This window comes from Carcharodon carcharias, chromosome 12, assembly GCF_017639515.1.
Source record: "Carcharodon carcharias isolate sCarCar2 chromosome 12, sCarCar2.pri, whole genome shotgun sequence".
NCBI lineage: Eukaryota > Metazoa > Chordata > Chondrichthyes > Lamniformes > Lamnidae > Carcharodon > Carcharodon carcharias.
This window is the reverse complement of record NC_054478.1, coordinates 55,559,382-55,576,241: the sequence shown is the minus strand read 5'-3', so window position 1 is coordinate 55,576,241 and position 16,860 is coordinate 55,559,382. Positions and strand designations below refer to the sequence as shown.

The window sequence follows — 16,860 nt, the reverse complement described above, 5'->3', positions numbered from 1 at the left end:
CACTCCACCCTGCTCTTATGCCCACATGTCCGTCCTTGGCTGCTGCATTGTTCCAGTGAAGTTCAACGCAAACTGGAGGAACAACAACTTATCTTCTGACTAGGCACTTTACAGCCTTCCAGACTGAATATTGAGTTAACAATTTTAATCATGAACTCTCTCCTCCATCCCCACCCCCTTTCTGATCCCCATTTTTTTTTCCAATAATTTATATAGATCTTTATTTTCCCACCTATTTCCGTTATTTTTAAATGTATTTCCATCCATTGTTTTATCTCTACCTTTTAGCCTATTTCGACCCCTTCCCTTCACCCCACCCCACCCCCACTGGGCTATCTGTACCTTGCTTGTCCTGCTTTCTACCCTTAATTAGCACATTCCTTAGATAATATCACCACCTTCAACACCTCTTTGTCCTTTTGTCCATAACACTTTTTGGCTATCTCCACCTATCACTGGCCCTCTATCCAGCTCTACCTTTTCCCATTCCCCCCGCCCCCTTAAACCAGCTTATATTTCACCTCTTTTCTATTTTTACTTAGTTCTGTTGAAGAGCCATACGGACGCGAAACGTTAACTGTGTTCCTCTCCGCAGCTGCTGCCAGACCTGCTGAGTTTTTGCAGGTATTTTTATTTTTGTCTCTTATCACAATCTCTCTACCCTGTATAATTCCAACAAACACTTTTAACACCAAAATGGTACCCAAAACACGGAAACTATGGTTGCTATGCAGCCAGGTTTTGTGGCTACTGTCTCTCAAGGAGCTGGGCTTGAACTTTGTTCCTTTCCTGAGGTTTCCTTCTGTTACCATCCCAGGGGAACCATAACTCAAATTAACCAAATTTACTAAACGACCACCCCAAATGAAGAAATTACCAACAAAATTTCACTTTTTGTAGCTTTTACTTTAACACAAGTCAGAATCAATGGGCAGGATTTTCCCCTCGGCGATATGGGGGTGGGGCCCGCTCGCCGATGGGAAAATGACCCGGGATGACGTTGGGAGGAATCCCTGATGTCATCCCGGTCCCGTTAAATGTTTAGGAAGGCGGGCGGACAGCGAAATCAGCTGTCTGCCCGCCGACCTGTCAATGGCCAATTGAGGCCATTGACAGGCTAGTTAAGATAATTAAAGGTCTGCCCGTCCAAGCTTAAGGCTGGCGGGCAGGCCACGAGCCCCAGCGGGCTCCAGATTATTCATGAAACCTCATCCACTGGCGGGATGAAGTTTCATGTCCGTTTTTTAAAAATGTAATAAATTTGAAGTATTTATTATTAACTTGTCCTATCTCGTGTGACATTGTCACATGAGGGGGACATGTTAATAATTTTAATATTTTTCTATTTTTAGACTTTACTTACCTTTCACGAATCTCCCTGGGATAGGACTTTGCCTCAGGGAGCAGCGCGCTTTGTTGTGCAGGCCGCTGGGCGAGCCTTAATTGGCCCGACCATTCCAAATGGCAGCGGGCCCCATTTCAGTGGCGGGGGTCGGCTGTCCACCTGCCGCCAAGCCGGTGGGGCCCGCCTGCCATCCGAGGGCAAAATCCAGTCCAATATAAATTAAATGTAAATTAACTGGCAAGTCATGGTCAGTACAAATTATTAATTACATATGGAATAGCAGATGATTAACTCACCCATTTAGTAGGCAGCCCATGCCACCTGTAGCTCCCTGTTTCAGCTACATAGGTCTTCGAAGCTAAATTCTAGTCCCTTTCCTTCCAGGAGTTTACTGATTTTCCACAGGCAGCAGCTTCCGCATAAACGGGGTTATGCACATGCAATCTTCCTTGTATGACATACTTCCTTCTGGAACCTTCCCAGCTCCTCTCAGCTCTTCTGCTTCACCTCCATCAACATCCTGCGGGTTATCGTTGACCATAAACTGAACTGGCTACAAGAGCAGTTCAGAGGCTAGGAATCCTGTGGTGAGTAACTCATCTCCTGACTTCCCAAAGCCATCTATAAAGCACAAGTCAGGACTGTGATGAATACTCTCCACTTGCCTGGATGAGTGCAACTCCAGCAACACTCAAGAAGCTCAACACCATTCAGGACAAAGCAGCTTGCTTGATTGACATCCCACCCACGAATGTTCACTCCCTCCATCACTGATGCAGAGTGCAGCAGTGTATACTATCTACACCGCAGGAACTCACCAAGAATCCTGAGACATCACCTTCCAAACCCACGACCGCTACCATCGAGAATACTTCATATGAGACTTCACAAAGAGGTGCAAGAGGGAGGGGAAGAGATGATTGGTGAGTGACTGGTGAGTAAACACTTTCTATAAAGTTTATGGTATGTTAGTGCAGCTCAGCCATGTGGAATGTGCATTTTGCAAAATGTGGGAAGTCATGCAGGCACAAAGTGCCCTTGATGACTACATCTGCAGGAAGTGTCACTAGCTGCAGAAACTTGAGCTCCAGGTTACAGAACTTGAGCGGTAGCTGGAGTTACTGTGGTGCATCCACAAGACTGAGGATTATGTGGATAGCACATTTAAGAAGGCGGTCACACCGCAGCTAAGAAGTATACAGGCAGAGAGGGAATGGGTGACCGCCAAGAGTATCTAAGGAAAATAGGCAGGTAGTGCCGGAAACCCTCAAGGTTATCTTGCTGACTGCTTTTCCGTTTGGATACTGGTGAGCGAGATGGTTCCTCAGAGGACTGTAGCAAGAGCCAAGTTTGTGGCACCAAGGGTGGATCAGCTGCGCAAGAAGGAAGGAGGAAGAGTGGAAGTGCTACAGTGGTAGGGGATTCCATAATTAGAGGAGTAAACGGGGTAGACAATAAAAGTGCTGGCTTAGCCCATGATGTACATATCCCAAGAATGAATATATAAATAAAACCTCTGCTTCTCTTTCTGTCTAAATCTATGCACTGATCGCCTTCTGCCACCAGATGTCCCATTTTGCAGCCTTTCTTTGTATTTGGGCACACAAATTCCGTATTTTAACTGCCTTCCTGTTGGTACTCCTTCCAGGGCAAGGGTCGCTAGGTCACAGGGACCAGTATTTCATATTATTCAGGAAAATTACAATTGATCCGTTTACAAGTGATACAAACTCTTAAAAGTCCTTTTAAACACAGATTTCCCAAACATTTTTAAATAATTACAAATTTTTCTTACTGCTACTGCCTCCAGGTCAAAGGCCATCACTTTTCCTACATGTGCAAACATTCAGGCTTTTACTCATACAACCTCAACATCATTGCTTCTGCAACCTGACCCTTAAAATCCAAAACCAAGCTAAAGACCTCCATTACATGAAATGATGTATAACCAGAGCAATAGAGAAACTTAACTGGTATTGTGTTTGAATCCAGCTTAAGTCTCTGCAAACCTCAAAATAAACACCTAACAGCTTTTAATTATAAAAAAAAACTTTCCGTTCCAGAAAAAAAACATTAGTGCATCTTTGCAAGTCCATCTGACAGGGAAATTCAAGCTAGAAGCTGTTCAGTCTTTAATACTAAAAGATTCTGAATTACTGAAGCAGTTAACACATGTTAGATCCGTGTCCAATACTTTACTGAGAGTTCAGCTGACAGCTATTACCTTCTTCAAATACAAAAGAGCATGCTGTGTTTAAACAAAACCACAACTCAATTATAAAATAAACCACAAAATAAAGTTATCTTCCATCTAAACAGCAAAAACCACGTATCATGCACTTAAAACATTCCTTTTCATTTTTTTTATATTACTTACTATGTGTTACAACCAGTCCCCAGGAAAGGTCCCCCAATTTGTTAACTTCCTGAACGGGACTCTAATTTGGTATGTTTCCGGGTGAGGAGGCATAGGCTGTCTCTCCTTCTTTATTCAACTCCCTCAGTTGGTTGCAGCAAGGTTAATTTAAAAGGGATCCCTTCCCCGCCATGGAAACTTCTCCCCAGTCCTAATATGTTTATTTTTTAGAAGGACCCAATTTAACCAGGCTTTCTTGAGTCAAAGAAAGAGTAAGTTCATTAGTACTAAAACCTGAGAAAAATAATAAAAATCCATCACACATACAGCCATTATCAGCCATCTTTTGCTCAGTGTCCTTGCTTGCGTTGCTTTAAAAACACAAAAATCTTCATTCAAAAGTTCAATATGCTTGTAAGTAATTTGTGGTGGGTAATCGGCTTTTCATGACATAACTTACTTTTTACTGATGTATTCCTTTTTTATTCTCTGTATCCTTGTTGGAAACTTTAGCCAAACTGTTTTCTTTACAATTTTGCTGAAGTAATGTGATAATTTTAGGGTCACTCCTTCTGAAAGTCCTTTCCCTCCTACTGAATTAATATTTACTTCTAAAACAAAGATTATTCTATTTGTTTGACAGAATACAAAGGAATAAATTTAGCTGCAAAGGGCACACATTGCTCTGATTCACATGAATCGTGGCAATATGTGTGCGTGATAATGGAAGAAAATTTTATTAAGCTTGTAATACTTCTTTTGCAGCCACAAACTGTTGAGTTATTATGATATTAATGAACTGGCTTGAATTTTATCTAGTGTCAGTCCTCCAAAATATGTTTCTGTAAAACATTTATTATTGTTTATAGTAAAAAGGAGATTAATCAAACTGGTGCCAAACACACACACACACACACACACACACACAGCACATGTCTGGTGGTAGTGCAGTGCAAGGCCTGGATAATAGGCTAGAACCTGCACATCCTCCATGGGTGAAATTTTGTTCACTTCTAGCAACAATATGCGAACTGGGAGCAGGCAACACCATGGGCCATTACTTGTGTGAACCATGTGGCATTCTTCATTGATATCACATGGGCGGCCGCAGCCTATGGCACTTCCTGCCCCTAAGGAATTGAAGTAAGTCTGTGTGCTGCTACGTGAATGAATTTCTCCCCCATGTTTCCATGTAGCCTTGTTTGGGAAAAACGTAAAAACAGATCACCAAATCCAAAGGACACATGGACAGGGGTGGTGGAGAGAATGTATGGGTGAGGGGGTAGGGGTCAGCCAGACTTGGAATAACCTCAGCCTTGGTCAGGCAGGAGAACAGCCAGGTGGATGATGATGTACAGGTTACAGCAGGGATGCACATGGGACCCACCTATGAGTACAGTCCTACATCATGGACTCATGAAGAAAATTAAATACCGTTAAATGTCGTGGCCATCTTATAAAAGGAGTTTCCAATGACAATTTTTTTTTGTGGGGAGTCCAGCTGTTGCAGTGGTCAGACTCCATTGCTGTCTTCTGCCTTTCTGTGACATCACCCAAAATGTACCAATAGGTGGCCAGTGGTTGCATGGGTAAAATCATAACTTCTCTTGGCCCTCCCTCCTGTCTCCCCTCATGTACTGCCCTCCACCCCCTAATATTTTGGTGAGCTCAGGGGAGAAATCATTAATATTAATATCCTGGTACCTATGCCAGGATGTTGGCCTCAATTATTTTCAACCTTACTCTGCCTAATCAGAGGAAATCTGATGACTGATTTGTGTAAACATCACCCAGCAATCCCAGACAACAACATTACAACTGATTTGATGTCATTTTTTTCAATTTAATTCCTAAGCCATTAATTGTTGTAGATCCTTGTCTCAATCTGGGAATGACTGCTGCACCTCTCCCTGACAAGCTCTTCAAGGCTGATCACATATATTCTTTTTACTTGATATAGCTGTTTCTCTCCTGAGCTGTGCCATGTACAATGGGGCAAGTAATTTTGTGATCCAGTGGTACTTTTTGCTGGATAAGGAATCCTTACACTTGGCACATATTGAGCAGTCAATATCTGGAACAGAGCCATAGCAGAATCAGTAGAGAGAGGCAAACTGGTAAATCTCTGTGAAAGGGGATTGGGGAATGAGGCTCTGGCTGGAATTTTCTGGCTCGCTTGGCATTGGGTGTCATGGTGGGTGGGGTAGGACAATATGGTGAGAAGGCCAAAAATCAGCTTCACGCTAGCGTGAAAGCACAGCAGGACCATCCAACAATGTCTCCGTGGCGGGATGCCAATCATGTTGGAGGCCAGAGTGAACCCGCTTTGCATCCTGCGGGAAAACACGGTGGCCAGAACATGTCTGGACAACTGTCATGTGTAGAAGTTGGCACTTATCGTTAGGGCCTTGCTCAGATGGCGGACCCCTGAAGAGCAGAAGATACAGGAACCCTACAGCTACCGGACCCTGGAGGAACATGTGCATCGCATGCTGGGTGGATTCTCATAGACATGGCTCTGCTGCAAAACAGCTCACGAAGGTGGGAGATCTCCATTGATGTCTAGGATCTGCTTCTGGACATTACGGTCTTGACCATGGGCGGCTATGGATGATCGTCAAGGCTGGGGAGAGGAAGGTCTAGCTATAAGTGGGAGAGGAAGTGTACAGGGTTGGGGGTGGGGGGGTGGTGAGTGAGACTGGAAGGGGGAAGGAGGATGTCCAGAGTAGGAGGGTATCCGGGGGGGGGGGTTGGTGAATGATTCTGGAGGGGGGACAGAGTTTGTGGGGAGGAAGGAGTTTGGAGGGAAAACTTCAGAGGGAGGAAGGTGTCCAGGGGGAGGGGGGAGTATGGGTGGAGGAGGGAGTAAGGGTGGAGGAGGGAGTAAGCTGGGTGTTGGGGAAGGTGGGAAGTGTCCAGGTGAATAAGGGAGGGGTCTGTGGAGTCAAGGACTGCCTCCCAGGGGAGCGAACTGAGAGTGGACATGGTAGGAGGGAATGGTGAGTATGAGAGGAGTCAGAGGGAGCTGGAAGGGTGGGCAGCTGAGGGTTCGATAGTAGCAGTAGAAGGAATGGTGAGAGTGGTTGGCTGTGACTTGGAGGCTGACACAGACCTTGAGGGTGTGAAGGAGGAAATTGGCGAGGTCAATGTGAATGTAGGTGGAATTTTCAGGAAGGTAGGGAATGTGCACTTTGTTCACCTGGACATTCTGGAAACAAAAAGGTTCGGGTTGGTAGGTGACGAGGGGGATCAACAGTGATGGGGGAGAGGACATGGGTGACTGGGGGAGAGAAAGGGCAGGGGAGTTGAGCTAAAATCTGACTACGACCATCGTTATCAAAATCAAAAGTGAGCGGAGCCTGTGTCGGACGGGCAAAGGTGCTGCATGAGAATGCAAAAAGGTGGGCAGAGATGCAGGTCAGCTCAGATGGACAACTGAAAGAGAACCCCAGCAGGCGGTATTGAAAATGCTCAGGACAGTGAGATGAATGTGATAAATGAAGGCTCCGCGTGTGTGGGAAAGTGCTTGCATGAGGCTCCAAAATGCCCTGTGTAAGGAACATATATTTTTATTTCTGTTGGACTATTGTAAAGAACATATCTTTTTCTTTTCTGTTGGACTGTGGATTAGAATTACAATGACTGCAGCTTAAAGGACACATCCACTGGAACAGGATGAGAGATATATACAACTTTGCAGTCCTGGAACAGGGTATGCCATGAAAGACAGGATGGTGCTGGAAAGGAGTCCTGGACCAAAGGAGCTGCCTGACAACAGCATTTTAATTGGCTCCTGACTAGGTGACCGGGGTTTGTGTGGTAGCAGTAGAGCAGAAGGCTCCTGGCCTGCAAAGAGAAAACATCTAAAAATCTTTTTCCCTCATATCTCTATAACCTTCTCTCTCTATCTGAGCAAATCCATGTAAAAAGGCAAAGGGGAAAACCACTGTTGGAGACATTGAAAAATAAGTTCTCATCCATTGAACTAAATACTGAAAGTGCTGGAAGACCACCTCATGTCATGAAAAAAAATGAAAGGAATTTGGAAGATGTCAATCAAAATCAACCAATTGAATTGTGTATTCTGGATTGGTGCTATTAAACTGTTTTATCCCACCCTTAAGATCCATGTTTTGTGTGTGTGTGTGTGTGTTTGTGTGTGTGTGTGTGTGTGTGTGTGTGTGTGTGTGTGTGTGTGTGTGTGTGTGTGTGTGTGTGTGTGTGTGTGTGTGTGTGTGTGTGTGTGTGTGTGTGTGTGTGTGTGTGTGTTTGGGATTTAAGAAGGGGGTAGGGTTTAAGTTATAGTCTTAGAAGTTAGCAGTTCATATTTCTTTCTTTTGCCACTAGTTAAAGACAATTTGTTCAATAAACAGTTATTTAATTATTAAGTGTACAAACCTGGTGCTTGTATCCTATTAACCTAAATTAAACAGTTATGTAGAATTGGGGCATTCTGGTGGTTTGGTCAAACTTTTCACATTTGTTGCAGCTTAGGGAACAATGGGGCTTGATATATTACAGGGCACTATCTCCAGTGTCATGACAAAGTTTGGGGGCTCAGGGTCTGGGATATTTTGGAACAAAAGACAACAACAATTTGGGTGTCGATTTAGTTAGTAATAAAAACTAAAAGAAAGCACCAATTTTGTACTATCAAAAATAGTTTGGCACCGGAAACTGCTAAAGCTTTCCTGCAAGTGGAAGAGATGTCCCTGACAATTTTACAAGGGATCCCAAAGGCCAGGTTTATTGAATTGGCAAGTAACTTAAGAGTAGGATTGCCTGCTAAAGCTAGAAAGGTAGAGATAACCGAAGAGATGGCACAGCATTTGAAATTGGAAGGAATACCTGAGAGACCGAGTTCTCCAAGGGGTGGTTCATTGGAATGGGCTCAAATTCATTTGCAAATGAAAAAAATGGAACCGGAGGCAGTAGAAAAAGAAAGGGAACAGGCAGAAAGATAGGAGAGGGAAAGAAAATAAGAAAGGGAATTAGACATGGTGAGGTTAAAAAAGGAGGAAAGAGAAAAAGAGAGAGACAGAATTCCAGCTTAGAATGCTGGCAGTTAAAAAAGAGACACCAGTAGGTGAGGCAGGACTTATTTCCAGATCAGAACCCAGTAGGGAGGTGTTTAAATTTGTGCAGGCTCTTTTGAAGTTTGAGGAAAGGGATGTTGAAGCATTCTTTACTTGAGGAGATAGCTAAACAGATAAACTGGCCAAAGGGAAACTGGACATTGCCCATGCAGAGCAAATTGACAGGTAAAGCACAGAGAGGTTTCTAGGGATTATGATATGGTGAAAAGGGTCATTTTGAGTGCATATGAGTTGGTCCCTGAAGCATACAGACAGAAGTTTCAAAAGTTAAGGAAACAGCTTGGGCAAACATACATTGAATTTGAAAGGATTAAGCAAAGTAGTTTTGACAGGTGGATATGAGCATTAGGAGTTGAAACTACCAATGAAGTTCTCAGAAAGACCATTCTCTTGAAAGAATTTAAAAACTCCCTACCTTCTGTAATAAGAACCCATGTTGAAGACCAAAGGGTCAAGGTGGGGGTGTTGGTGGTGGGTGGGGGGAATGCAGTGGGAGGACTTGCGAAGCCTGTCAATGAAGCTGAAAGACAACATTACACATTATTCAGTGAAAGTGAATATATTTTCAGATTATTAAGTGACAAAATGTGTTCACCCTTGCAACCACTTGTGATCAGAATTTCTTAACTTTTCTAGGCCTACCACCTCTTCCAGGTGCTGCCCTGACACTTGCAGCCCGGGTGGAGACAGCAAGTGCAACGGTTGGCCTTGTTGTTTCTGACGACTTCGCGTACATCCTCTGGAGAGCTGAGACCTTGATGGCCCCAGCTTGCTTTGGCTGTTCTCCTGTGAGCCAGCTACTCCTTCTGCGGTGACAGAGGACGAGGTTGAGGGGGTCACAGACAAAGGAGGAAGCAGACAGCCTTTGGGATTCCTGAGAGAATGACCCAGGGGTGTCCAGCTGCCGCTCCTCCTCCCTTTGGATGCCCAAGTGCCCTGGCTGGACGGACATCGAGATGCCCCATTTCCCTCTTGCATTGCCACTGTAGGAACTCACCCATGGCTACCGCAATGGAGTGCAGGTCTGCACGCATCTCCACATTCTGCGGGACCAGGGTCTACATGGCGTCCACCATCCTTCCCATGGAGACTTCCATATGCACATATGTAGGCACCACTTCATCAGAGTGCAGGTAGACGCACTTCTCCAATCACGTACCACCCTGTTGAGATCTTCCAACAGCTCTGCATTATGTTCTCCCACCATCTGCTGACTTTCCATGATGAGTTGGAAGGCCAAATCCAGAAGCTCATCACCTGACTCAGACCTCACGGGTGCCTCTTCCCCAGCAGTCCTCCGAGTGCCACTAAGATCGGCTGAACCTGCCTCCTCCTGCTCTGGACATGTATCTTGTGTGGTGACCACCAGACTGTGAGGCTGCACTTGCTCTAGATCTAGGTCCCATCAAGGTATGTGTCTCTGTGCCGATGGACGGTGTGGGTAAGCGATGTGACAGGTCTTCCAGGCTGTTTATATCCAGCTGTTCAGTGTAGGAGGTGACCACTTCGCTGGAGGTGAGGACCTGGATGGAGCTGAGGGACTGTCTAACTGACAGCCTCACACGCTTGGCAGAGCTCCCTGTGAACCAAAGTAGAGATAATTAGTGCATGGTAGCAGAGTCAAAAGCAGGTGAGAAAGCACTGCCAATTGCATTGAGGGAGGGATGATATGGTGCAGGATCCTCATGTGGACCACCGTTCACCACCACAGGCACGGTCCACATCTCACCAGTCAGCGTGATGGCACAATCCTCAAAGTGAGTGAGGGGTCTAATGTGTGCCACTCCATCCCCAGTCTGAGCCCTCTCCCTACTGTTGTGAGCCAATTTCTTTTGCATGAAAACAGATGGACAGAGTGTGAGCAGGACACATGACACTGCATGGAGTGTTTGGTGAGTGGAGCCATGGACAGGATGAGAACGTGAGCTCGAGAGGGTATGAGCCTGATGGAGATAAATGTTGGCCAGGACACCAGGAGAATTGTTCTGCTCTTGTTCTGATAGGCCAGAATTTTTACCTCGATGGGTGGGCTGGCCCCACTGGCTAAGCGGCGGGCATGCAGCCAAACTCCACCAGCGTAATGGGGCCCGCCACCATTTTGAGTGGGTGGGCCAATTAAGGCCCTCCCAGCAGCTTGCCCAACAGGAAGCACTTCCTGTGCAGGGGGTGGAGGGATTGCCCATCTGTCAAAGTGCGCTCTTTCGCGCATGTGCACGAAAGAGCGCAGTGCTCCCTGAGACTAGATGCTGTCTCAGGGAGATTACTGACAGTGTCAAAAACATTAAAAATAGAAAAATAGAAAAATTATTAACATGTCCCCCTCATGTGACAATGTCATACGAGATGGAAAATGTTAATAAAAAGGACATAAACTTTATTAAAGTTTTTAAAAACAGACATGAAACCTCATCCTGCCAGTAGATAAGGTTTCATGTATTATCAGAAGCCTGCTGGGGTTCCTGGCCTGCCCACCAGCCTTAAGGTTGGACGGGTTGGGTCTTTAATTATCTTAATGATTTTGTCAATGGCCTTAATTGGCCATTGGCAGGTCGGCGGTTGGGCAGCTGATTTCGCTGTCCGCCCGCCTTCCTCAATATTTAAATGGACCGGGATGATGTCGGGGGTTCCTCCCAACATCATCCCGTGCCATTTTCCCATCGGCGAGCGGGCCCCGCCCCCAAATCACCGACAGGAAAATTCTACCCATAGAATTGTTGTGGATTCTTTACATCTACCTCAGAGGGCATACAGGTCCTCAGTTTAATGTCTCATCCAATAAGCAACATTTCCAACAGTCCACTTAAGTACCAGCCTATTAGGCTATGTGCTCAAGTTTCTAGAGCAAGACTTGAACCTACAAATTGCTGATTCAGAAGTAAGAGTGCTTTCAATGAGTCAAGATTGACACCTAAGAACTTCAGCAATATTTATTAGATTTTCTGTGGAGACTTAGGGAACCAACATTAAGAACATAGCTCTAGTATCGTGAGTGCACCTTTTTCCCAGATGATATTGCCGAGGGTCAGTTCACTTAAATAACTATTTTGCATTTCTGGAGAGGATCGCAACTTGTACAGGAATCTGCCTATTACAGAATAGGAAATCTTGCACATGTGCAACTTTAATAGTCAGCAGCTCAACTTGAAACAGATGGAGTCAACTAATGGGAAGCAGCACATATGGAGGCTAATATTCAAGAGACTTTATAAACAGTTTTCCTCTTTTCTCGCATGTCGTTTCACAATGAAATGGGCATAATTGAAGAATGATTGGGTTATCCATGACAGTTTGTATTTCCAATGACTTATTTTAAACTCCTGTTATGATATGGCAAGTGATGTATGCCAAGCAGATCAAATCCACGTGGGAAACTTGATCATACCGTCATAACTGTTTTGCAATTTGTATTTTATTTCAAGATGTGTACCTTGAATTCAGAAATAATAAGACTATCATGACTTCAGAGGTTTATTTAGAGAACTAAATTAAACATTTATTAACAAAAGAAAAGAATTCAAGCACATATATAGGTCTATAAATTACTACTATAATAACCCCTAAAATCCCTAATTAATCTGGCTTCTAGTTACACCCCCATTAAGGCAACAGTAAAAATGAATGGATTTAAACAGACCCAGGCAAAGCAATGCAGTAACCTGGATAGGAGAATTCAAAGTGAGTTTTCTCAGCTTGGGTTTACTGTAGACAGCAACTTGATACACAGAGGCTGGAGATTTTCATATTTGTGTTAGATCTTAGAATTCCTTCTCTCTGACACATAGCCTCATCTCCTTTAAATATGTTTTTCCCTTTTTAATGCAATTCCATTGTTCCGATATGTCTTGCTAAAGTTCTTTGGAACTTTACCTATCTCATAATATAAATCTTTTCATAGTGCTCATATTATCAGTAACCTTTGGGAAAAATAAACACACTGTTTGGCTTAGCTTCTTCAGGCTAGGTGTAACATCTTACCATCTCTTTGAAATTCAACTACCCTGGTTTATCTAAAAATGCAAATTTTCCTCACATCTCACATTCTAAAACTTCACCCATGTTTACGTATTTAGCGTTTTAAACCTAGCTGCTTGTTGATGACTCAAAGCTTCCAGGCCAGCTGTCTCCAATTCAATTAAATCCCACACACACACAAACTATCCAAACCCCGCTATTAACCTACCTTTACAATAAATCACAATAATATTATGAAAATTATTATATTTTCATGACGCTCCTAGTAGTCTGATCATCTATTTATAATTTTTGCCAGGTTTTGTTTACCGAAATTGCACAAGTGAGGGCTGGTCTGAAGCATTCCCTTTATATGGAACAGCTTGTGGATATGATGTGAATGATACCTCAAAAATTGTCAAGGTATGTATGTCGTGACACAAATGTGCTAGAGTGAACAAACCCAGCATCTCAATCAAAATACTGCAATGAATATTTTGTGACTGGCATTTCAGTTCTGCTAATGGACTCTAATCTTACACTCTGCAGCTGCAAAGATACTAATGACTTAGACAACTAAATCTTTTAAAACGTGGTAGATATTGTTGAATGTATTTTTTAAAATGTTTCTTATTTGTATTTTTATAAAGAGAGCATACTACATGAATGTGAAAATCATGTACACTATGGGATACAGCACATCCTTCATATCCCTGTCCATAGCTATAGCAATCCTTGGCTTATTTCGGTGAGTGCAACTTCAGCAGTATTGGTATTGAAAGTTTTGTGTTTATCTGTTTGCAAAATATATCACTATATGCCTGTGAGTGCCTTACTGATCCAGGCTATCCTCAAAGGCCTTGCTGACAGCTGCCCACAAAGATTTTGCAGACTTTCTCTAATCAGGCCTCTAATCCAGTGTGGTGCCCTCTGCAGGGGTGCAGAGGCATCTGTGAGCAAGCAACAGTGAGGCTCTTTAACCAATTATATTGAAAAACCCTCAGTTCCATGCAGGACTGGATATTCAATTCTTGCCCCCCCACCCCCCCCCACAGATTCTACCACTGGGAGAAAATACAGTTTGGGATCCTGCACACGCTCAAGCTGGGACCCAGAGCGCAATTTTTGAGGAGGCAGCCAACATGACCCAATAAGGATAGAGGTAGGATTGCAAGGCTGGAGCGCTAACAGGAAGCCAGGAGACCCTCCAGTACTGGCAGCCCATCAGCAGAAGTGGGAGCTGCTGATTCGGTTAGGAGAAAGAGACGGTACCTCAAAATGAAGGTGCACTCTGAAGAGCTTTAACAAATTTTTAGTGTCAAAAGAGGCCCCAGCTGCCAACCTTTCCAATGGATGACCAGTAGCCGTAGCTGTAGCAATGGCAGGTGCAGGGATGTGGGGGGAGGGTGATGGTGGAGTGAGTGGGAGTAATTCCTTAGCTGGATGGAGCACTGGCCCCACGATCTGCACTCAGAGACTTCCTGCATCCCTCTGCTGTGTTTTGGCCTCAGCAGGGGCCCTTTAACTGGCTACCAATCACTTGCAGGGTGAAAATTCGGTTTTCATACCGAGTCCTATCCTGGAAGTATAAAGCAAGAAATACAAATTAAATTTAAAGCATGAACAGGAAGCAAAATAAAATTGCAAAATACTGATCAGACTAATGGAGCAAGATAAAATAGAAGGGCAGAAAAAAGTTAATTTAATTTTTTTTTTAAATCTCCACCACTAATTAAATTCCTTTTAAATTAAATGAGAATCCTAACTTGTAAAATTAACTTTTAGGACCAAAGAGGTTGTTTGGCAGTCAATATCACTTAAGCTGCCATTAAAAACTCGCTTACCCGCATGCACCAGCCCTAACATTTCCTATCATCTTTAGTGGGAAACTAATGGGAAAGCAGCCCAATTTCAACCTTTGCGTTAATTTCAGTGTGGAGTCCATAAGCGAGGACTATGGTACTGTATCCTGTGGAGGAGCAAGGTATCTCTGACAACATGCATTCAGTGCCAGAAATTTCTGTATGATTAACTCTACTAACAATGGTGAGTGCTGTTGGCCTCACCATTACTTTTATTGCAAAATTAGGCCCTTGCTCTCGTCACTCATGATCAGCATGAACCAATTATATTCCAAAACCAAAAGCAGAAACCTGCCCTGACAATGCCCTTTCGTTTTGTCCCTTTCGTCTCTATCGCCAGGCCAAGAAACATAAAAGAAGAGGTGGATGCGATAAAGCAGTTTAAAAAGTTTACTTACCAGCTCCGTATGTACTCCAGCAAGCCGAGCCACTTCACCCTAATGTTATCCAGCCCTACCTCTTGTCCAGTCCTTTCCTCCACTCTTTTACCTCCCTTTCCATTCATTCTTTTGTGCCTTGGGCTTCCCTATGGAATCAAGGTATTTGTTTTTCATGCTAGAAGGCTTTTACTCACAACACCAGCTGCACTGTCCCCCTTCCTGCTGCCCAGTCCCCAATACTGGGGCCATTCACAATGCCTTGTGAGATCTGGTGTTATTTTTAAAATATATATATATACAAAAGCATAGATAAGGTTAAATTGTTTAAATTTATAACTAATATAATTGAAATATGTTGCATATTTTATAGGAAACTTCACTGTACCAGGAATTATATTCATATGCATTTGTTTGTGTCGTACATTCTTCGTGCAATTTCAATCTTCATAAAAGACAGTGTCCTGTTTTCCAGTGAGGATCTTCAGCACTGCAATTCTTACTCGGTAATTATTTAATTGCATAACAAAAGTGATAATTATTTGTCGGGATCATTCTAATATTTTAAATTGTTTTAAATTACCCATCTGCTTATAAACAGACCAATAGCGGGGCATGACATGGTAAAAAGGCAAGAGCATTGTTGATAGCCATGTACATGGAACTGAAATTTTCCATTGCTATGGTTAATCATTGATTATTTAACTAAGCTGTAGAGCTTTGGACAAAATGCCTTGTATGGTGAAAATCTATGAAACACATTGATGATAATTTTGTGTTTACTAGTTTTGGTGAAATGGTAGATATTTGTAAATATTGATGGGTCAGAAGAAAACGCAAATGGACATTTGTACAGAGAATTAAAAGGGTTAGTGAAAAGAAGAAAAACAGGTAATTTTACTATTTAGCCCTTTCTGAAGGCAATTGTTAATGATAAGCTCATGCAGACTTCTGCAACAAGAGAAATGGAAAAATCAGATGTTACATTTTTGATCTTAATATTTTAAAGTAATTTTAATTCAAATAATTAATTTAAATATTTTAATATCCCAATTCACCCGTCCCCCCATTCCCCACCCCCAGCCAAGGACCAGCCTGTAAATTGTTCTCATGTTTTGTTTTCAGAAAGTGATGATCCTTATTCTGCTTTAACAGATTCTGCATCTGACCTTTATGCCACTATTAACGCCTGCCTTAATCTTTAGCACTATCATTACCATTCCCTTTGTCTTGTGTCCATGTCATCTTTGTCATTTATTCTCTCCTGAGCTCCAACCTATCCCTGACTTTCTATTTTGCTCCACCTGCTTCACCCCCTCCCTACAATATCATAAAACCCATTACATTTCTACTTTTTAGCTCTGAAGAAAAGTCATACAGACTCAAAACATTAACCCTGTTTCTCTCTCTATCTATGCTGCCAGACCTTCTGCTTTTTCCCAGCATTCTCTGTTTCCATTGCAGATTTCCAGCATCTACAGTATTTTGCTTTTATCTTAGCTTTTAATTCACTGCCTCTTCTCTTCCAGGATGGCATACCTTGAAGAAGTTCTACACTTCTCTTTGACAGCATCTCTGTTTGTCTCTTTCACCATGTTCACCTTCATTGCTTTCCATTTCTCTCGTGGTGTTTGATAAGGGGGTTTACCAAAACTCACTTTCAAAGCCATACTTCCTTCCTCAGCTACTACCTCCAGCTCCAAATTACGCCACTTAGATTCTGATTGAAGTTCCAGCTTTTGTGTTTTGAATCCACACAGGATTACAGATATCTCCGGGACATACAATGTTCCTCGGATTGCTTGCCACATCCTGAGATCCACACTATGTGCCATGCACTGCCATATGTACACCCTTGACCTCTCTCTACAGC

General features: G+C 43.2%; 1 protein-coding gene across 2 annotated transcripts in view; it reads left to right on the top strand.

Annotated features, from left to right (window-relative positions):
- Nucleotides 1-16,860, top strand: part of LOC121284586 (secretin receptor) — a 61,088-nt gene that overhangs the window by 11,496 nt on the left and 32,732 nt on the right. For both annotated transcript variants that reach the window (XM_041200071.1, XM_041200072.1), the window contains exons 5-7: nucleotides 13,068-13,171; nucleotides 13,399-13,496; nucleotides 15,361-15,493. In XM_041200071.1, coding sequence (XP_041056005.1) covers nucleotides 13,068-13,171; nucleotides 13,399-13,496; nucleotides 15,361-15,493 — 335 coding nt within the window. The remainder of the gene's footprint in view (nucleotides 1-13,067; nucleotides 13,172-13,398; nucleotides 13,497-15,360; nucleotides 15,494-16,860) is intronic.